At 42.7% G+C, this 23,004-nt stretch overlaps 1 protein-coding gene across 1 annotated transcript in view; it reads left to right on the top strand.

Annotated features, from left to right (window-relative positions):
• ctnnd2a (catenin (cadherin-associated protein), delta 2a) overlaps positions 1 to 23,004 on the top strand; it is a 198,205-nt gene that overhangs the window by 153,138 nt on the left and 22,063 nt on the right. The window contains exons 16-19 of the mRNA XM_041961934.1: positions 2,806 to 2,923; positions 5,353 to 5,535; positions 8,981 to 9,154; positions 11,746 to 11,896. Of these exons, the coding sequence (XP_041817868.1) occupies positions 2,806 to 2,923; positions 5,353 to 5,535; positions 8,981 to 9,154; positions 11,746 to 11,896 (626 nt within the window). The remainder of the gene's footprint in view (positions 1 to 2,805; positions 2,924 to 5,352; positions 5,536 to 8,980; positions 9,155 to 11,745; positions 11,897 to 23,004) is intronic.

Below are 23,004 nucleotides of genomic sequence, written 5' to 3'. Positions count from 1 at the left end.
CATTTATGTTGCACGGTCAGGTGCCTTCGCCTCCACCCGTGGAGGTATCAGATAAAAAACTTGATGGAACTCAGAGTGAAGTCAGCATATTCAAGGCTGAGCGTTAAGGCAATAAATAATCCTCCCTCTCTCGCCCTCCCACCTCCTGTCGTTGGTGCTTAAACATTAGTCAAGGTGAAGTGTTTTCACTGTTCTGTTGTTTTATATCGACTCGACGGAGAATTGTGTCTCTGCTAAGCGGGTTTTCCATCGTGTGCTAGTTTGCCCATTAGCATTCAAAGCGGGTGAAATGACTTGACCTTCTCTTAGAGGCGGAGAGCCGTGAACGTGAAGTTTTAATTGAGTTCTTGTGTCTTCCCCTCTCTCTCCCGCTCTCTCTTTCTCATCAGTACAATAAATGATTGACCTCATCTCATAGACTGGTGAAACAGCTGTGATCTCTTTATTATGCCAGTGTGATGGATGAACTTATTCATTCATGCCATCGCATTGTCTCCTCATTCACACGTCTATTACAGTTTTTTTGATATTTTGCCTTTAAAGACAGATATTTAAACTCATGTTACCAAACTTCAGTAATTTGTTTGTTAATTCTTTAAGTTCTTGCTCTCTATTTGCCTGTTCTCTTCACCCATCCCAGGAAGGATAACGGATTAATGCAGTAATGTTCAGTGTGTAACAACCCGCCACTAAATACAGATATAAAAAAAAATTAAAAAAAAAACATAAAAGGTGCTGTAGCAAGTAACCTCAAAACATCTACACCAGAGTTACTTTTGCTGAAGTAAATGGATATTGCTAAAAAAGGTGGAAACTTTGGCCAATCTGGCAACACTGCACACTTTCATGTTATTATCATTAATTTGGCTATTGCAGCGTCTCATGCCAGCCGGTGTGATTTGCCCAATAAATAAGAATGTGTTGATTTCAAATCAAACAAAGTCACAAACCAGGTGGACGTGAACGAAGCGGTGTGCCGAACGAGGAAAGCAGGTCAGCGGCTCTTCAGCCACAGAGGATTTGTTGATGTTTTGGAAGAGCTGAGGGCAGAATTTGAATCCAGCAGAAGTTGAACTCAGAGCAGGTGTTGGCCACTTCTGGAGTTTGGAGATTTCCCCACTTTGAAACCACTTGTACAAAAAGCGATGGCTGTCCTTTGTGAGTCAACCATGAACACTATCAAGAGGAAACAGAGAAACTGGCTCGCCGGTGCTCATCTTGGATGCTTCACAAGGATTGCAACAATACACTGCCTGCACGGCCTGCTTCCACTCATCCCAATATTAATGTAAGCCTGTTGTTAATCAGGACTGTATTGGCTGCGTTACATATAGTGTGTTCCGGCATGACAAATTATTAGCAGATATGCTTACTGTTTGAATGGCTTCTGGTGTATCGTGGAGGAAATAGCGAAGATCACTGATCAACGCAATCATCCACTTAAATGTACCTGCCTCCCCTGAGCAATGTGTGTTTCCACTCGCCGCACTAATAGTGACAATATTGTGTAATCTGACAATTTTGGAGGACATCACTGCCTCCTTCTGTTATAAACCGAATTGACCAGAACTGATTTAGCAAATTGTGACTCAGCTGAGGAAATGTATCGAGTGGTTGCGACAATGAGATTTTAAGACTGCGTGCATACATTTGTCTCTCGGGTATTTACACATAGACACACACACGCACACACACACACACACGTACTACACTATGCTTGTTATGGCTCTAACATTGATTTTCCTAAAAGCTGTGACACACAGTCTGTACTCACAGAGAGTGCTATTTGTGCGATGGGGATTTACTGTATGAAGCTGTCTTTGGAAAATGAACTTCAGGAACCTCTAAGACAAAAGATGTATTATCTCCTCTTCACACCAGCACATAAAGTATACACTATACGTCAAAATTATCTCCTCTTTTCTTCCAACTTGTTAATCAATTTAAAATCTATTGACCTATTTCTCTCTATCTCTCTTTGTTGTGTAGTATATTTCATTGGCAGTAACACTGTGAAAACACAACATCGACCACCCTAATTATATCCAGTATGTGTTGAAGCGCATGCTACATATATGACTTTAAGCGTGTCATTTTTGAAAGTTCACACATTTATTTACACATATATTTGAGCGAAGGTGGTATTTCCAAAAGGGACTTGTCAGGGAAACACAATGTTCAGTCTAGCTTATGCTACACACTTCAGTTTCATATCTGTTTTATTGACACAGGCAAATGAGTCAGCGTCTGGTACTGAGTGTCTCTGCATCACAGACAGCTCCACGGTGAAACCCAAACAAATCCAACCCAACACCACCCACCTGTACCTCCAGTTCAATTAAATTTGCATCCGTTATTTCTGGGCATCATATTGGCAAAGCTGCTAATAATAAATGGGACAGTATTGTCAAATTATCAAAGCAGCGCTGGCGTGCATGTTGGCTGTGAAGTTCAGGCACTGAACATCCCCCCTGCCCTTTATTTATTTTTTTTTTTGTTGGACTCAAGTCAAGTGCTTTAGATTGAAGCGAGCCTTCAGGGCATAGATTGAGATGAATCCAGAATTTTAATGTTCCCTTTTCAATTGTTTAGTTTAGGGAGAGCTGCCAGGCTCTCTCTCTCCACACCCATCATTACCTACTTCCTTTTTTTCCTTCATCTGTCTTCCTGTCTTATCTTCTCTCCTCACCAACTCTCTTTCTGTCTGCATTTGTGTTCCTCTTTCTATTTGGCAAACACAGACGCACACACACATACTCTGACCAGTGTTCTGTGTGTGTGTGCGTGTGTGTGTGTGTGTTGCAGGAATGTAAGCTCTGCGGGTGAGGAGGCGAGACGAAGGATGAGGGAGTGCGATGGCCTGACAGATGCTCTGCTCTACGTCATCCAGACCTCTCTGGGCAGCAGCGAGATCGACAGCAAGGTGCGTGTGCGGTTGAATATCTGAGCTTGTGTTTATGTAATGGGCACGGTCGTGTCTGCAGAAATTCTTTCACACTCTTACGTATGTGTGTTTATCTCCATCCATTGTGCTTTGTATTAAAACCACACAAGTCGGGCCGCAAGAGAGAAAAGTGTCTCATTCAGAGTCGGGTAGACATGGATGAACTGGTGAAACCTTCTCATTGCGCTGGAGGTGAGAAATAGAACAAAGACGGGTGGAACTGCTTTCACAGCCACAAGGAAGAATGATTTTAGATTTCAAGGAGAGTGTGGTTCATCAACATGTTTTATTAAGGGCAAATTAACGACCTGAAATTCAGATAGCTGCAGCACTTCCTGCTGACAGTTTAGCTCAGCTGAAGTTGAGTGTGTCTATGTTCACTTTGTGTTTTCTGCGCGAGGACGTGTTCATGTCGTGTGTGCATGCCACAGTACGTGTGGGGGCGAGTCAATACTACATAAACAGTTTTGCGGATGGCTGACTTCTCAAGGTCTCCCTGTCTCCCAGCCTCTCGAAATGGCCATCCTTAATCACTGTTTAACCGTCCACCCCAGTCACCAGAGGAGGACTGCCGTCGCCACAGTAACAGAGACTGATTGGCAGGTGAACCAGCAAGTGGCCGCTGTTGAAATAGCGATGCACATTAGCCACATGCTCTTTGCGCAGACTACCTCCTCCTGTTCACTCATTGGCCTCTTTAGTCGACCGATCTGTGTGGTCACCATTAAAAATACAGCCAACAACAAAATACAAGAATGCAGAAATTATTAAGACACACAAGCCGAGATGGTTCAAGTAACATTCTGACTGATTATCTACCAGTTCACGTGCCCATATACTTAACATAATCAGCTCCGTCTCTGTTCGTGCACGCACGAAAATATCCACTCGCCATCACTCTCAGGACGTTTTGATCATCAAGACAGTCTCAGCTCTCTCCTCTTCGCCTTTCATGTCCGCAGATCCAGACAGAAATGCACAAGATCAGAGGAACATTCACCGTATGTAATGTGACAATTATGTTTTATAGTCGGTCGTCCCATTAAACACATTCCGCAGATTACTGCTATTATGCTGTGAGGAACTGCGCGGATGTGAGGAAGTTTCACAGCATGTACTGGCACACAGAAGCAATTAACTTAACTGATGCAGTCATTTCAAATAATGGCGCAAGACCTAATAGACTAAGCACATCACTTTATATACACGACCGATATAGTGCTGACGTTTCGTAGATTATATGATGTTGATATTTAAGAGCTTGCATTAAAAGTGGTTTACCACTGTGGGGAGAATTGTCCATTAATGTGTGTAGTGTAGTGTCTCAGAGGAGTGCAAGGGACAAGCACATTATAAAAGCACAGTGTGAAAAGAAGCACAAGGTCACACAGTCCAAACCTTTCAACAACACAAATGTATCAGTTTGTTTTCTGTAGATTCTTATGCAACGCCGAGATTGGAATTTCTATTATAGCGCTGCTGTTGGTCACTGACCCCAACCTCTGACCGCCCTGCAGAGACGATACGCAAGTGAATAGCGCTTTTATTCCCTAAACCACGCAGCAGGAAAGAACAGGGCGCTGACTGAATGTGAAATAGCGGATCGAAATATGAAATGTCAACGCAAATTGTACATAAAATGTAACTTCCCCTGCTTCATTCTCTAATAGCATGTGAACAGAGTCTCAGACATGACTGCAGCTCGCTGGAGTGAGACATTGTTTTGTTTGTTGCGTCTCTTGAGGCTGTTCAATTACACTCCTTAGTTGTTTTTGCATAAACCAACGGTCAGACAGAGAGAAGATTGATGATTTGTCTTTGTTAATTTCCACTCTGTTGGCTCGATGACTCCCCTTTCTCTGTGGCGCTAAACACAGGCACGTGCACGTGCAAGTACAATGTACGTACACTGTAAGGATTGGTCTGCTCTCATTTAGACACACTCACGCGCCCCTCCGCTGGCAGCGTTGCCTCTGAACTTGGTGTTTAATGGGGTGTGATACAATATATCGGGCTTGTCATTTTTCCTCATTTACCTGAGTTTCTTCTAATCTCATCTCAAAGTCAGAGCTAACAAAATACAGAAGCATATTACCTGTGAGATTATCTTAATTCTTTCCTTTCTCCCTCTCTCTCTCTCTGTCTCTCACTGTCCCCGTCTGTCTGGCTCGTGGGTGGGGGTGGAAGGGCGATAGAGTAAAAGTGTGAGAGTGGGTGGTTTTTATTAGCATGCTTTGACTTTGAGTTGGCGCCATGTTTTCAAGCGATATGTTTCATTAAATGGCATCAAACACAAATCTTCCACCTCAGCTCTTTCGCTTTATACATTTATATCTCTTCCCCCCCGACCCTTTCTTCCTCACTACCCCACTTCACCTCTCATCTCTCCCGACTCTTTTTATCTCCAGACGGTGGAGAACTGTGTTTGCATCCTGAGGAACCTGTCGTATCGTTTGGCTGCCGAGACGTCCCACGGCCAGCAGGGGGGGTTGGAGGAGCTGGACGGCCTGCTTTGTGATGCCAACGGCCGCGATGGAGAGAGCTCTGGCTGCTGGGGGAAGAAGAAGAAGAAAAAGAAGGGAGCCGATCAGGTAATGATAGAGATAATAGGCGGGTGAGGGATTAATGGAGACATAAATGGATATAATGGATGAAAAATGGGTTAGTTATGATGGTGATGGAGAGCAAATCGAAAGTCTCCCATAGGTGTTCAGTTGGGTTGAGATCAGGTGATGGGATATGATACACATCATTTCCATGCATAAAACACTGAGTGACCCCTTGTGCCCTGCATGTCCCCCTGTATGAGGGCATCCACATTCATTGTGTGTGTCTGCTTACTTATTAATTTTCTCACTTTCATCTGTTCCCCATCTGAATAGATACACACGGGTGCAAAAAGTAGAAGCAGGCAGCTTTCATGTTGAAGCAGGGATGCAGTGTGAGTGGCCGAGGTGGCCGTGCCTTCAGCAGGGACATGTGTGGTAAATAATGGAAAACAGAGCATTCTGCAAGATGAGTTCAAAAGCGTTGGCTTTCAAAATGCATGGGCTCATAAGCCACCCTTCTGTTTTTAATCACATTTCAAATATATGAACTTTACTATACTTTTTTAAGCCCAAATTTTCTTGTTAAAAGCCTCATTGTGCCCGCTGTTTACTCTTGTGCTTTTTTCTAACTGTTAAGGTCAAGGTGGACTCTCAAAGGACAAGAGCCCACATTTTCATGAAGTCAAAAACACACTTGACCAGCCTCCAGAACTCTTACTTACTAGGTTATGAGCATGTGTGCTAGAATTGCCCGTGGGTCCAAAACCAAGAGACAAACGCATCCTTAAGTCATAGCTTGATTTATCTGGACCAAATATTTGTGCCATGCACAGAGACCCCATTAACACACAGTATTAGGATGCAATTTGTATTCAGAATTAATTAAAAAATTAATTAAATTAGTTAATGAAGTGTAAATGCATTGTGATTGGAATGTGTCTGGCTTGGAAATGTGTTCAGACATTAGGTTGGTGGCATCCGTACACAACATGAGCACTGATACAAATATATGCCAGCATAAAACATAAGTCGTTCAACTTTAGAAAGCGATTACTGATTAAATGTCTATTCTGTACCATGAAAGTGCTAAAAGAGAACAGAACTGTGTGAAAAATTAAACCAACGCAGGTGGGAAATTAATTATGTACAGAAAGAAATATCTGTACGACACGTCAGCTGTAGCCTACATGCTGGTACTGCAACACACAGGGACAAACTGACACAATCTCTTTTATACAAAGGAAGGAGTGACCTTTGCCGAATTAACAAGAGGGGACATTTCGCAGACAGCGTTTTACAAAGTTTCTTTAGTTTCCCCTAACTCAACAACTCACAAAACTCTGTGATTTTTTTTAAGGGAGTCTGGAGCTGATTTGCCACCATCTCAAATTACTCGAGCGTAGGTTTTGCTCTGGAGGACAGAGATCTGATCTCAGTGAGGATAACGAGAACGCATTAGAGATACCAGGGTCCAAACACAAAGGCAAGATCGGATCGTTTATTATCCAGATAACGTATCTGGATGCAGATCCAATTTTGATACCAGGTGTAAATGCGGTGAGAGACAGTGAAAGAGAAGCAAAGATAGAAAGACAGGGGAATGATGTATGGAAAAAAAAAAACAGGCAAGAGGGAGAGAGAGACAGATTGAGAGCCTGAGTGAGGGAGAGAGACACAGGCGGTTAGACTGTAATGTAGTCCCCTTAGTCATTTATTACAGGTTCAGACAGCAAGGCCAAGGAGCAGCACGGGAGCCTGAACTAGACCTAAGCACTCCTAATGGACTACTGGAACACACACACACTCACACACTCAGGGTTTTTTTTTTTTTTTTTTTATTCAGGAATATTCTACAAATTTCTGCTTTTTTCAAGACTTTCAGCTGCCTCTTGAAAATTCTTGAAGCAAACAGTGCAATTTTATAAACAACATAAGTGAAGGTATAATGATATTACAGCGGTTTTGGAGTGTTTTTCTGTTTTCCAGCTGTCTGACCAGATAGCTTGAATGTGAACGCATCGCTGACTTTGCTGGCATTGTCAAGCAGGACAACTGCAAGTCAACTTCATCCATTTCCCAATAGCAGACAATTTAGAGCTTAAGATGCAGTAAATGTGGCAGCTGTAGTGTTTTACGGTCACCGGTTTTACCATACAGATGCAAGATGTGAAAAACGGTACATGGCTTAAAAAGACAGTATGGAATTCACCTTTTAAACGATGAGATTTGAAGGCTGCGTGTGGACCTGTTTCTTGTACTGAAGCAAATACATTTAAAAATGGTTGGTATATTTAATCTTGAGAGAATTTTAGATACACAAATTACCATTATACATTAATATTTAGTATGCAGGATGTCTCTAGGCAACAGAAAGAACTCAACTGTGAAAGAGTTGATGCCTCTTGTAGCGCCTCTACACACTTCAAAATATAAGAAGCCTTTGATTTTATGATCAGAGAATCTATGTATAGATAAGAACACGCACACACGCACGCACACACACACACACTCCAGAGCACCTCTCTCAAGACACACACTAGCCTAGTTTACCTTGAGACAAGGGGAGGAGGGGAAGCAGTAGAGCGAAACCGAGAAGGTCGATAGGGAGAGGAAAAACTGAGAACTGGAGAGAGAAGGATGGAAATAGAAGAAGAAAGCTGGGAGAGAGGGAGGTAAGCAAGCAAGAGAGAGGGGGAGAAATCAAGGGAGAGGTACAGAGAAAGAATCAACAGGAGAGACGAGGGGGCAAGATAATGACAAGCAGGGAGAAGAGAGAGGAAAAAAACAGAAATGAAGGTAGAGAAAGAGAGATAGCTGTGGGTTCATGCCTACGTGAAAGAGGTGTGGGCATGTCACTCAACAAAGAGCTTCAGACATCAAGGGACTCCATTGTAGTGGAGGAGAGGAGGGGGGCGGAGGTAAATGGGACGAGAGGTGTGGAGCTTTAGGTTTATTTGTCAAAGCAAATGTAGGAGTGAAACATTCGCTCACAGTCTCTCTTTTCATCTCTTTTCTCTCTATCTTTTGCCCCTTCCCACCTCTCCCCTCCATCACCGTTCTCTCCTGCACATCAGACTGACAGAGAGCGATGTACGCAGCGTCTCTTTGACTTCTTCATATGTCAGGGCGTACTTGAGGGAGATGTAGTTGGCTTTTAGAAATGCATGCAACCATTCTAACGCAACGCATGCACATGAGAGTATACGGTATACTCATCCAGAGATATCATGAATATTGCAGGGATGGAATCAGATGAATTCCCAAAACCAAATGGGAAAAGGAGGGGATCTGAGTGTTTGCCTGTGTTTTCTGCTCCTTGAAAAACTCTGTTTACTGTTTAGTGTAACTTGAACACACTGAAAATCTTGTTTTAGTTAACCTTGCTGCCATAATCCAGAACCTTTCTACCAGAAAAAAACAGGAAACACTGCTTCTCAGTTTGGTGTAAAAGTAAAAAATACATCCCATTCTGTCTCCTCTTTCACAGTGGGATGGCGTGGGCCCCTTTCCGGACACGGCTGAGCCCCCCAAAGGGGTTCAGATGCTGTGGCACCCCACAATCGTCAAGCCATACCTCACCCTGCTGTCTGAGTGCTCCAATCCCGACACCCTGGAGGGAGCAGCCGGGGCTCTGCAGAACCTTGCCGCAGGCAGCTGGAAGGTAACGGCTCGGTTTGAAATATTTACCTATCTCTTTTTACCTTCGTGTTCCTTCACTTGAAGCCTCACATTATTATGACGGGAGCCGAGGAGCACAATCATGTAAATGCACGGTAAACCACGTTCTGGCAGAGCATACGACTGTTGGGCCGGTGACGCAGAATTGAAGCTCACGTCCTTCCTCAGCCGTGCAGTGACTGCAGGAACACAGAGTGTTCACACATTATTTGTGCAGATAAGACTGCATTGACAGTGTAAGTAGGACAAATTACGGTGTGTGTGTGTGTACATAAATGCATGTTCTTTTTAGGAACTCTCACAGCATGTAGCCAAGAGCCGTTCTGCGCAATTGAACAAGACTCGAGTGGTCTTCTTGCCTCCCACCCATTCATATGAAATGATTTAGTCTAGATTAGAGCTCCGGTTTGGCTTCTGTTTATTGAAAATAAATTTGGCAGCGGTAGATTCTCCGTGAGGGATGGCGATTTTACAGGACGGCCCTGCTGAGTAATGCATGTGTATTCATGGCAGGCCAATATCCAGCGAGATGTTCACAAGGGGTTAACATCAACAAGCGCACAAAGGAAGGTTGGATGTGTGCAAACAGTTTTTTAACACTGATCGCCTGGTTAAAGTTCAGTTCCGTCTTTATTAAAATTCAAAGGCTGATTTGATTGCAGTAAATGCCACAGCACAGGGAATAAACAGCTCAAAGACACAGTCAATCAGAATAATGTTCTATTTGCTCGCTACACCGTCCTGCTGACTTTGAAATATGTTGAGCATGATCCCATTTTATGTGTTCTGTAGTATATAATATTGTTTAGCAGCAATGCAGTAAGTGTAATAATGTAAAGTCTCCAAGCCGGAGCTCACCAGGGAGTAGAGCCAGGGTTCAACAGCAGCTGACTGATGGAAGCAGCTAGATGGTAGTAATGTATGAGTCATGCAGTCATATTGGAGAGTGTTGTTGAGGGCTGTTTTAGCCTTGAGGGAGGCATATATAAGGGCAAAAGGTAGAAAGTGTGACGGCGTAATCCTCGGAATGACCTTGGAATCGTAAAACTGCATCGGACATCTGGGAACGTTGATGGAAATGTTTCTGTGGTCAGAAAGTGCTCAGTTAAAAGGTTACGTTACTTTTGCTGTATGTGGAAACTTGAACTCGGGAGGGAGCGACAGACAGAGGGGCGCGCTGTGGTCGAGCGGGATGTCTGTGTGGTCCTTTAAATGTGTGTGGGAGGTGTGCGTGTGTCTGATTTCCACTGGTAGCGGAATGGACAGAGAAACAGAACGAGAGGGGGGTGGGAGAGGAGGCGATGGAGAGACGAGGTTGAAGGAGGAAATGATGGGGGCAGGTGGTCTTCAGGAAATCACATTTTCTATTTTGGATCCTTGCTGCATGTGTGCGCGCATGTGTGTGCGCTCTCTTGTGTCTTCTCTAAGCGAGCTCCCTCTCCTGACTTTGAGAACAGCGCTGCTAGCAGCTTCCTCTGTTCACTGAGCTATTGGTGAAGACGTAGGATAAATTCTCTCGAAGGGTCAGTTATTTCCCAGAATGACCATATGAGCGACAGTTGATCTCGAAGAACAACAACGCTGTGTTTTAACCTCAACATCCCCTGGAGGTAAATTATTCTTATGACAGACCCTTTTAGCTGCACACTTCACTCGCTGATGTCTATTCTTGGGTGCTGTTTAGTGCATCCACAGTCTTCTACAGGCGACCCACAAGGCGGCACCACTTGAGCCGTTTTGGGTCGAGTGGTGCGTTTAAGCGTACCTTGATAGTTATTGAGGGAGGGTAGAGTGGTCTCCAAGCTCAAAACTCTTCTCTCTGGTTCATATAATTCTCCCTCTTACAGTATATCACTTGTGAGTCAGTGTAATGCCTCAGCTGCTCTCACATTGCCCCTGAATATAACATCTCCCACTCAACCTTGCCCATTGTGCTTTGTCTGTCTCTTCTCCCTTTTTCCTACCGCAGCCACATTATTTACGCTCTGTCTCTGGTTAAAAAAAGAAAGGAATAATATAATGTAGCGACAAGAAGACAGTGGAAGAATAAGAATGCATGGATTGAAAATAATGCAATGTCCGATGCACAGGTATGACCACAGGGGACCAAACAAGCATCACTGGCAAGTGAGGAGGATATTTTCGGTGTCTTTGCCGTGTCCTGCAATGTTTGACATGCTGTGTGGGCACAACTGCAACCACTCTCAAGTGGACGCCTTGCATCCCCATTATCTTATTCGAGAAGTAGTTATCACGCAACCATTAGGAATGATGAACAAAATGAGAAAAACTGAGATGTTTTTAAATTCTAAATCTTAACATTTTGCTGCAAATTGTTACAAATCTCAGACAGTCTTCCTGTTATGAATAATATTACCACCACAAACGCATCGTGGAATTGTTTGTTGCTATTATTTTATGCATCCAGTTTTTGTTTGTTGTTTGTTATATTAAAGTTTGGCCTCACTTTCCTCTCAAATCATATATGTAGGACCTTAACTGTAAACATGCCTCTCCCCCTCTGTGGCCAGTTTTTGCTGCTTAACCGTCTTCCTCCTGCTCTCTGCTTGTCAGTGGTCAGTGTACATCCGGGCTGCTGTGCGTAAGGAGAAAGGCCTTCCCATCCTGGTGGAGCTACTGAGGATAGACAACGACAAGGTGGTGTGTGCTGTGGCCACGGCTCTCAGAAATATGGCCCTGGACATCAGGAACAAGGAGCTCATCGGTGAGTGCTGATAAAACCCCTGATATTAGCCAGTGAAAGCACCTGTTAGACGAAATCGTCACGTGGATTGCTGGCATTTCTAATCACTAAGCTGCATTCGCTCTACTGTGGTCTGTTCCTGTCAAATTGTTTTAGTTTAAGTATGCAAGTCAAGAGCTTGTGTTCAAGTGATGTAACACAAGGGTAAAAAGCCTGTTGCACCAATTACAAGCAATTCAACACTAATGCCAGCCTTTAGTCAACTTTGCGTTTTAGCACCAAATTGCCTTTTGACCCATTAAATTATGTTATTATGTATTGATTAAGACTGTTAATTGGTAATTACAAACTAGGATCAAGTCTATATAATGAGCTGGAATTTTAAGCGTGGCTTTACATGTGATCTAAAATTACAGTGCTCAAGAGCTGTCATACATCACTACAGCATGATGGTAAAGGCATCGTGGTTGTGGGAACTACTGCAATTTAGCTTTCTTTTTCTATTTTAAGTACTGGGTAAAGTTATTATACGTAATTAGGATGTGCAGAGGGTGAGTGAGGGGAATAAACTGGTAGTTAGTATGTATGTGAGAGAAGGGCTGCAGAAAGAGGGAGAGTGGGAGAGAGATATTGCAGCAGAGGAGATGATCAAATCAAAGGCTTGCATTAGGCTTTGAACACCACTCTCCGGTAATGACTTAGCCTCTGACAGGCTAACTGACGGGCAGCATCACCAGATCTCGGGATCACTCGTTAACCTGACGCATTAAGACACTTTCATATTGCGAGCGTGATTCGCATAAACACACACCATGCATGCACTGATCTGCTCGCGTGTTTGTGTGTGTACAGTATGTGCGCGCGTGACACCCCGCCTCCCTCTCCGTCTCCGCTATCTCTGATTATCTCAGCTTCCTGGTGGGCTCGGGGGTTTCTATAGCAACCCTGTTACCCTTAGTCTCAGGCGAGGGGTGTCTGGAGCCTCTCTGGGTTTCGCCGGAGTGTTGCAAGAGCGACGAGGTGTGCCGCCCGCAAAGCTCAACACGCCCATACTGTGATGGCCTGGCTGTCGCACAGCAGCAGATTGCAGGGTAATTGAAGCCTTCGCACAAAGACGCTTATTAGTCTGATTAGAATTTTTCTATTCATGTTTGTTTGTTTTCTTTCTTCAGCGCACCTGCAGGTGTATTAGCAAGTCAATTAATTAGGTGTAGAAATCTTTACATTAATTTTATGGATGGGCATTTCGAATAATATTGGATATTCACTGGGAACTATTCAACCACTCTCTGCCCCCCCCCCCAAAAAAAAAACAAAGGAATTTTTTTATTGAGACAAGATGATAGTTGCATTAACTATTCAGTGTTGAATATTTTAATGACTATTCAGAAATTCAAAAATCAGATTATCAAGGACAAAGATTTGGGACCCTTTGTGGGTTATATTAAGGGGCAGGGTGTCTAACAAGTGTGTTTTGAGAAACATTGTGTACCCAGCACTTGCTCCATCTTTCTCTGACTAATGGACTCAATTCATTTAGTATCGATCCCACCAGGTGACTGTTCTTCAGGCCTGGAATTAAGTCATTTTTAGGGCCAGGCCACTTTGGCCCATGGAAAATACAAATTCATTGCGGCATCACGGCCAAAATTTAGGGCACCAAGTCCAAAACCAGTAGTGTGATAACAAGCGATGATTACATATTAAGAAGACAACATATCGTAGGTAATCAACAGTTAGGAGATGGAGATTAATCTGAACAACACTTTCAACACTCATGCAGCTATTAGCCTGTGAGTCTGAAGTCAGACCAGTCACAAAAATGACACTTTTATTATACATTAACCATTAAACACACTGATGAGAAACTTCTCACAGCGAGAGTACCGGCCTCTTCTCGTCGCTACATACACTGCAGACACACAGCAGCTGACAGAAGGAAGAGGTCATATTATGCAGAGAAATAATAGCTGTTTTTGGGTGAATAAATGTTTATGGGAACTAAAAAATAAGGAGACTGCTGAGCTTTCAAATTTCATCAGGAGTCATTAATAACACCATCAAGCACATCATGTTTAGGAAAGCAGTTTAAAAACTCGCACACAAAGGGCAATAATTTACTTCATACTGCTGTTAGACACTGAGTACAATTAACTGATAATTAGCCTGATCAACCACTGCCAATTATCAGTAAAAACACACATTATTAGACTATAAACCATTATTCAAACCAATAACTAACCGCAGTCAATCAATGTCAGACAACCTTGGCATACTTAAGCAGTCATAGTGTTCCTGAGGTGGTGGCAAAACGTTAGATATATACATACAGGATTTGAATTGAAGCTCCCCACACTCTCCGGGGAAAATGTTGCGCCAAACTCCCTTTAAGAAATATGACATATTAACAATTCCTCATGTGTCCGCAAAAAGACATTAGTCTGGAAACACAAGATGTACACTGAATATTACTGAATTCAAGTCAGATCTCGCAGCAACGTATCAACTGTGCAGCAATATGTGTGCAAACTTTAAGAGAAGAGGTAAGGGAAGATAGAACTTTATTGATCCCACGCCAGGAAAATGTAATTCTTACAGGCTGCAGGAATAAAAAAGAGAGAATAAAAGCCTAGAAATAGACAATAGAAAAGGATACATATATATATATATATATATATATATATATATATATATATATATATATATATATATATATATATATATATATTTAAATATATATATATATATAGCAATACTATAGACAATCATTTTAAAAACATCAAAGCCCTTATATGACAAAGTTTTTATGAGTTTATGAGGATTTGTGCTCCTGATAAAATATATTAAAAGTTTATGTCAGCCTAAATACGTGGGTAAAGTCTGACCCTACAGTACAGCTGTCCACCTACGTATAGGAGGGACTGCCTTCCAAATCTACTGTAACAACTGTGTAGCAACTGTCTACTGTGACAACATGGAAAATAATTCAAATGCACTTAATTCATATCAGGTCCATATTCTTACTGCAAAGTATTAGTGTTTCCCCTGACACCAACCAGGTAGTGTTTATTAATGTGTAATATTATTGGTCTAAGTAGAATATTGTAATATTCCAAGGTCAAAATGAAGTCTGTTTGAGCCATTAGCACTTACACAAAATGAATATTTCATTTGAATAAGATTAAAGTAAAAAAAACATTCTACACACTGGCACTATCTAATCAATACCTCCAGTTGACCTTTCACAATGAGAAAAGTGTATGTTTTGCTCTGGAAATCATTCAAATGTTCTCTAATTGATTAAAATATTAGAGGTAATTGGTCATTCTTCACCTTCAGTTTCTTATACCCATTAGCTCCCGCAGCAGAGATGAAGAGGAGAGTTCTGGAAAGAGAAGTAGACACTGTAATGAATGTTCGCTTCATGGAGAGAAAGGCACAACACACAGGCTGATTAAATAATGTAATTACTTGCAAATTCACAGGGAAAATCAATTCAAATTTGTTTGACATTTTCATTTGAATATACGCTTCACTCATTTCAGATGCAGGGTAACGTGGTTTAAGTCCTGCATGTGATTAGCTCCCGGTGTTATTTCTGAGACTTAAGAGATGGAGGCGAGTTAGGGCCCTCACAGATCATCACTCCCCTGACACCGTCAGGGAGGTGTTGGCAGATTGGGTTCAAAATTATGGTCATATAAGTTAACAGTATTGCTAATCGTAAATGTAAGAGTTGTGGGTTTGGTTTTGGTTTTCCAAACGTATTAAAGCTTCCTCAAGCCATTTGGGCAATAAGTGGCAATCCTTTATTACTTTCATACGCCCAGCAAGTTAGCAAACAAGCATCTACGTACTTTCCATCCAGCAGTGTAAAAGCAACATGAGCGTCCCACTCTATTGCTTGCTTAAGAATGCAATTGTTTAATGACACTTCAGCCATGGTTTGGTCCTCCATTTAATGCGTGCTGAAGTGTTTACTAGAGATTCTTTAGCAGCCACATGCTTTCTTGTTTATATCAGCCACCATTGTTGTGGGTTTCCAGACTGGCAAACAAAAATAATGAGCAGAAAGCAGTTGGAAACTGCATGGAGCTGCAGAGTGGGCTTTTGACTCTCAGTGGGATTGTTTTTTACAAGAAACCTTCTCAGGGATTCATTTGTTCATTAAAATTGCTTATTGCACCTAATGAGACAATGATGGTTCGCCATATCTGTTCATCTAGCCAGCAGGCGTTTTTTTTTTCCCCAAATTTAATATTATTTTAAATTCATTAGTATCAGTGGAATAAATGATCGTCCCAAAATCAGCTCACAAATCAGATTCTGTTCCCAACTGTTGAGACAGCCAAATGGCAAATGAGACAGAAAGAGACAGTCAGCGTTAAGGACACACAGTGACAGAGAAAGACAGAAAGTCTCTGCGATGCAGTGGGAACATGGACAGAGGAGGGGAAAAGTGAGAGGGATCACTCAGGGTTGAGTCTTTGCTCTTGGCAACGTGTGAGCTGATGTGTGTCGACAGAAAAGAGGTGGAGGCCGGGCGCTCCGGAGAGACAAGCTCCATTTGTCCCATGTTCGCAAGCTTTATTCACCGCGGTGACTCTAACCTCTGAGTCAAACACCTTTTTTCTTTACAGCGCGCGCCTCTGCAAAACAACAGTTTAACCCGAAGCAAGAAAGCGATTTCAAAGAGCAGTTTTCGGGGGTTTTATCGATCAAAGTTTCACCTAATTATAATGTCATTACTCATGGCTAATGCAAAGGACGCACCTCTTTCTAAATAGCAATAACCGAATCTCTGTTTCTTAAAACTCATGTGATAGTGTGTCGTAAGATGTTAGTGCCAGCGAGTTTGGCAGCATCACCTCGGGGGAATGGTAGTTTGCATGAGAGCTCAGCAGAGCGAGCGGCGATGAGAATCATCTTTCGCACACAATAGTCTCGGAGTGTCAAATCCTCTGGAAAGCGCTGCATGATTGGATGGCAGCGAGACAAGCGGGAGAGGCGCAAGTCTGGGGAAGGATCGAGGGAAAGAGGAGAGGGAGGCCAAGTCGGGCCAGGGGGGACCGAGTAAGGGCGGGAGATGAAACAGAGGAGAAGAAGAAGAGGGAGCGGTGGCAGCTAAAGGGCTAACCATGTATATATGCTTATATCCCAGTCGCTCTGTAATGTGATTTAGTGGCATATTGATGTCGCCGAGAATCATTCCTCTCATCTGTCAGTGTTTTTGTCTCTCTCCTGATTTCACCTCCTTCATAGTTTGTGATTTGCATAATGCACTGTATGCTTGTGTAGCAATAAATGAGTCCCATTCACCGCCACACCGTCTGTCAGTGCAATTCTTCCCCATTTACTTACAGATGGTAATTTGACACACATGAATTGGGAACGGCACTGGAATGCCAAAAAGACGCTGCATTTTCTTTTTTTTTTCAATACATCAAGCGTTTGCTAAAGGTTTCCATGAACACATGCTGTGCAACCAAATCCAAAGCTAGTGTTTAATGAAAAAGTGATTAATGCAAAAATCTGTTTAAATTGAAGACATTTAAGGAATTATTCGAATGCATTTTTTAATGGGATTGCATTAAATGTGTGGTGCATAGTAATGCAAATTTGGATGTGAAACTTTTTGCGTTACACTCATACTTCATAAAAGCACATTGATTCAGGCTATTTAAGTGTCTCAAGGTTTTTAATCCTATACTGCATTTGATTATATGTCAATCAATGAATCGGTGATTAGGAAGTCAAAGCACTGAGACTTTTTTTAGCATTATTTAATATTTATACGAGACGCACATACGTTTAAGAGGAATCACAGAAAATATTGAGCTTGATACAAAGCGAGTATAAAGATTTGCTGGCTACTCGCCTCCCTGCATTTGGACTACAGTGTCTGACCCCCGACATCAAGCGAAGCTCTCCACGGTTTACTTGAAAGTAGCTCAAGACCGCCTCTTTCATGTGAATCAGGGGGCGCTTGTTTGGGCGCACGCCCAAGTTCGATCAAGACGTTCTCACGTGTGGTCGGTGCAGGAGCTCCTCAGTTCTGTTTGATTCCCATCAAATGAAAACACCTCTGGAATACTGATAACGCACTTTTTTTTCTGATTGCTTACTGATTGCACAAGATACCCCACACTTAACTCTTTTTTTAAGCAGTAACAAAATCAAATCAAAATCACTCTTTTCTGACATAATGACTTTTTTGTGAAGTCAGAGGCAAAATGTTAAACCTCAAAGAAACATGCAACAGCAATTCAGTGCTATATCAAAATATGCAACAATGATGTAATGTAATGACAGAAAATGACTTGTCCACTTCCACCTTCTCTACATTTTCTCCTCCCCTCTTTCGCTTCTTCTCCTCCTCTTTCTTTGTCTTCTTGTCTTGTCACACCACACCTCTTTTGGGCTTAAGCCCCTCCCACTCTGCGCCCCTCATTTACAACATCGTTCCCACCTCCTTGTCCACAACACAAATATTAAACCTCTTTTCCCCCCCATCGCTTTCTGCTTCTTTCTTTCTTTCTCTTCCCCCTTTTCTCCTCCTCTCTGCTGTTTATCCTGCACCCACGCCTCCCTCTCCCTCTCCTTTCCGCACAGCTTCAGACATGAGCTCACAACGCCTCACCTTCCCTCTCTCTTTGTGTCTCGCATTGATGACATCAGTGCTGGGGACTGTTACTGTGGAAACCAAAGCAGTGCGCCCCGGGGATGTCACTAATTGCATGATTGCAAATGTGTGTGTCTGCGTGAGATTGTGTTTGAGGTGGAGGTCAGGCGCTGTGAGACGCAGATGCAAACGGGGTGTAGGAAAATCACCGGTTTCAAGCCTCTGTTTGTATTACAGTGAAACATTGCACCTAGCAGGGGTCAAAAAAATTACATTACATGTTTATGCTCCTTAGAGGATTCCTGGCCACATCAAACATTTTTATTTATTTAGTTTTTCATGGCATATTTTAGTTTATTTTCCATAGTGAAACAGATATATGTTGACAATAATGCCTCCCCTACATCTGGATTTCATCAACCCAGACAACAACATCTACAGCAGCACCACAAATAATTACAAATAGAAACAAATCAGTGCTCTGTGACAATCAAATGCAGGTCCAGTGCGAGACGATAAATCACCCTCATGCAACACAAAGGTAAAAAACAGAAGAAAAAGTAAGTATTTAGGACCAAATATTTTTAGCTCACCACAGAAATTCCATTTTGTGCTCTCCTCACCCAACTTCTACATTTACTTTGCGTTCCCTGCTGTTAGTGGATTGCACTGTGCTAAGCATAAACAACTTTGGAGGGCTAAAAACGACAGAGTGACCGCGTCTGCTGACTCCCACTAAGGCGGCACAGGCATTTCGCCGTCCCTGTTGCAGCGGCACTTTATGAAATTTTTCGGTGTCACCTTCGGGATGAATCTCTTGTGAGGATCTGGCGTGTCTTTCATCAGCGGACTTTGTTCTGTCTGGCATCCTCCGTCCTCTACTCTGCCGCGCCAGACTGTCTATCTCTCTGCCAGACAGAAGCGTGGCAGAGAGATAGAAACAGAGGGTAATAAAGAGATATAGACGGAGGGAAAGAAAGGGCTGTCATGTGGTGATGAGATTTTTGTCTTACAGCTGTCTCTCCAGGACCTGACTTGTGTTCAGGTGATGAGCGGAGGTGCACAGCTTCATTTAGCTTTGGCTTCTAAAGGTGCTAAATGGCATATTCCAGGCTGTGCCCTCATGATTTCATTCAAGAAAATGTTTCCACTCGTAAGAACCTAGCTGATGATCTTTGAGAAGTCATACAGTGTAACTTTATCTAACCATCACAGTGGGAATTCTCTATTCTGTCCCTGTGAGTGTGTGCATAAATACAGTGTGCGTGCATCTATACGTCCTCCCGAGCAGCTTCCTCTTCATGTCAGTAGAATGTCTTTAATGAAGCCACAGGTTCCTGGGAGGGGAAAAAAAAAACCCCTCCCCCGCCTTTCTCCCTCTCTCACTCTCTGTGTCTCTCTCTCCCTCCTCTGCAGTTGATGCTGTAAACCTGTCACCCACAGACATCAAAGAGAGACACAGAGGGCGAGATATAACTGGTGTGAAAAGCACCGAACACAGCCAGGCAGAATATTTTACAACGGGGGAAGCGACGGCATGCCGCTTTCCAATTTACCTCCATTCCTGACCTCTTTAAACCTGCTGTGTTTCATCTGCCTGTGCTCTCTTCTGCATTTCATTTTATTTATTAAACTATTTATTCACAAGTTAAAAGAAATACGCCTTCCATTGCACTGGAGAACCAGACTGTCTTTGGAGGTCATTCGTATCTATTTTAGCTTGATGAGGATGCACGGATGTTGATAATCGGTGGCTGCAGGGTGGGTGTGTTCGTGCGTGTGCAGTTTGTGATTTATGTTTTCACTTCTTTGTGGCTGCTTTCCAAATGAGCTCATAATCCAGAACTCATTAGAATGTCGTATTTTATTATTTGGATTATAGAAATGGGAAAACAAGGAAAAATGGTTTCAATAAAATACCCCTCCCTCCTCCCTGAATGACAGCATTGATGTTTTGAGTAACTCAGTAACAGCCAAGGACTGAAACCACATGACTTTCATGTTTTCAATAAAGGAATATTCCCACAGAACAGAAACCAACGCCCTGTTGCTTTGCATCTGGCGCCCCCTATTGATGTTGTGACTTACTGGTGATTAAATCACCCCTGAGAAACTACAATCAGACAAAAGGACTGAAACACACATTTTGTTCCTGAATATTTGAATAAATGAGTGGATGAATATTTTAGTAGCTGTAGCACCCCATTATCATACCACATTTCAGATTTAGCTGGTGTCAAAACACATTAGGGTAACCCTATTTTAGACTGAATGGTTGACTTGTTAAGAGACAGGGAAAAAAAAGCAAAAGAAAATGAACACAGTATATAACCCGATTCCTTAAAAAACTGGAGCTGTGCAAAATTGTAAATAAAACAGAAAGTGAATATTTGCTTACCCTTTTTGACATATATTCAACTGAAAACCGCACAAGGATCATCTATTTAATTTTTTACCACATCGACTTTAGTAATTTTTGGAAATATCTGTTTATTCTGAATTTGACGCAGCAACACATTTCCAACAAGTCGGGACAGGAGCAACAAAAGACTGGGAAAGTTGTGGAATGCTCCAAAAACACCTGTTTGGAACATTCCACAGGTAAACAGGTTCATCATTAAAATGTATTAAAAATAAAGTATTCAGACCCTTCACTTCCTGACAATGACAGCCTCAAGTCTTCTTGCAAATGATCCTACAAGCTTGGCACATCTGTCTTTGGTGAAAGACTCCCATTCTTCTTGGCAGAATCACTCAAGCTCAGCAAGGTTGGATGGGGAGCGTCGGCGCACAGCCATTTTCGCACCTCTCCAGAGATGTTCGGTTCGGTTCAGGTCCAGGCTCTTGCTGGGCCACTCCAGACCTTCCACAGAGTTTTCCAGCAGCCTGTCTTTTGTTTTTGCGGTTTTTGGCAATGCGTTGCAGTTGTTGCCTTGTTGAAATGTAAATCTATGCCCCAGCCTCAGATCATGAGCACTCTGGAAAAGGTTTTCACCCCAGATTGTTCGATTTTTTCTAATGTGTGCCCTTCTTAATTATGTCCAGTGAATTCAGTTAGGCACAGGAGGACTCCAGCCATGTTGTGGAAGCATCTCAAGGACCACTGATAGAAGAGGGATGTACCAGAGCTCAATTGCGAGTGTCGTGGAATTGAAATGAACAGAATCAATTGAACGTAACAAAATGTGGAAAAATTTCTACAATCCAGAATATCATCAAAAGATTGGGAGAATACAGTGAAATCTCTGCACTTATTGGACAAGCCCGAAAACCAACGCTGCATGCCCATGACCGTGCATTAACAACCGATTGTACTGATCGTATAAAGGACATTACCAACACGTCTACAAAGCCATACTACACATGCAAGTTAAGACTCTACCAGGCAAAGTGAGAGCCATATATCAACAGAAATGCCACAATGTGTGCTGTGGTGTCGAGTCCACATTTCAGGGCTTCAGGGCCTCTGGGCTAAAAAGGGAAAGGACCATCCAGACTGTTGTCAGGGCAAAGTTCAGAAGCCAGCATCTGCGATGGTATGGGGGTGTGTTGCTGCCGGGCTAAACTACAGCAGTAAACTTTCATTGTAACATTGGCTTTTATTCAGCCTGGAGCATATTCATAGAACCCAAACAGAAACAAAACATTACCAGAAGCCTTTGGTACCCGTAAGGGCACTGCAGCCCACCTCAGGGCCCCCGACCCAGTCACTGATAACTGTGTATTAACCACCCTTTCTTCTCATACAGTCGGACGCCACAACCAATCAAGCCATTTCATCTTTCCCCACATCTCCCTGAGACAATTACCTCCAATTTCACTTCAATAGCACTCTCCTTTCTCCGTCAGTAAACAATCAAATCACTCCATTGTTGAGGGTAATTGGATCTCTTTAAATCAAATCAGCCATTATGGCACTGATGAAGCACGCCCCGCTCAGCGGAGTTAAGCGACACATGAGGGAATGCAGCACAGGAATATATTAGCAGTTCTGCCTCCCAGGTGAAGATGGCTATTTTGGAGGAGTTGTGTAATACAGGTTTATTAGACTGTGCAGCGATCAGCACAGCGCTTGTTTCTCTCCTTGAGGACATGTACCGGGTTTAGCTCACATCTCAGTGACGGAGGAAGGAGGCGAGAGGAGATTGTACTCCAGCGTGTAGCGGTGCCGTGTGTGTCACTGCAGGACTAAAGGAGTTGCCACCCACTCATAAAAAATCCATCATAATTTGTACAACTACTTATGACCACCGTGAGGGTACAGGAATAATTGTTGCATGAAGTTCCTGGCTTTGACACTTAGCCTTGTTTCTGGTTGTAAACGCTGATTGATTCTACTTTATATGTAGCTGCACTCACCCCAACGTTCAGATTAGCCATTTGTCAACTTGATTACTAAAACTTTCATGTCGCCTCCAGAGATAAATTGTATATTTAGTAACCCAGAATTTTAACAAAAAAAAAAAAAAACGTCTTCATCGGGGTAATGAGCACATCAAAAGATTTA

Source organism: Chelmon rostratus, chromosome 20, assembly GCF_017976325.1.
Source record: "Chelmon rostratus isolate fCheRos1 chromosome 20, fCheRos1.pri, whole genome shotgun sequence".
NCBI lineage: Eukaryota > Metazoa > Chordata > Actinopteri > Chaetodontiformes > Chaetodontidae > Chelmon > Chelmon rostratus.
This window is presented reverse-complemented; position numbering and strand designations above follow the sequence as displayed.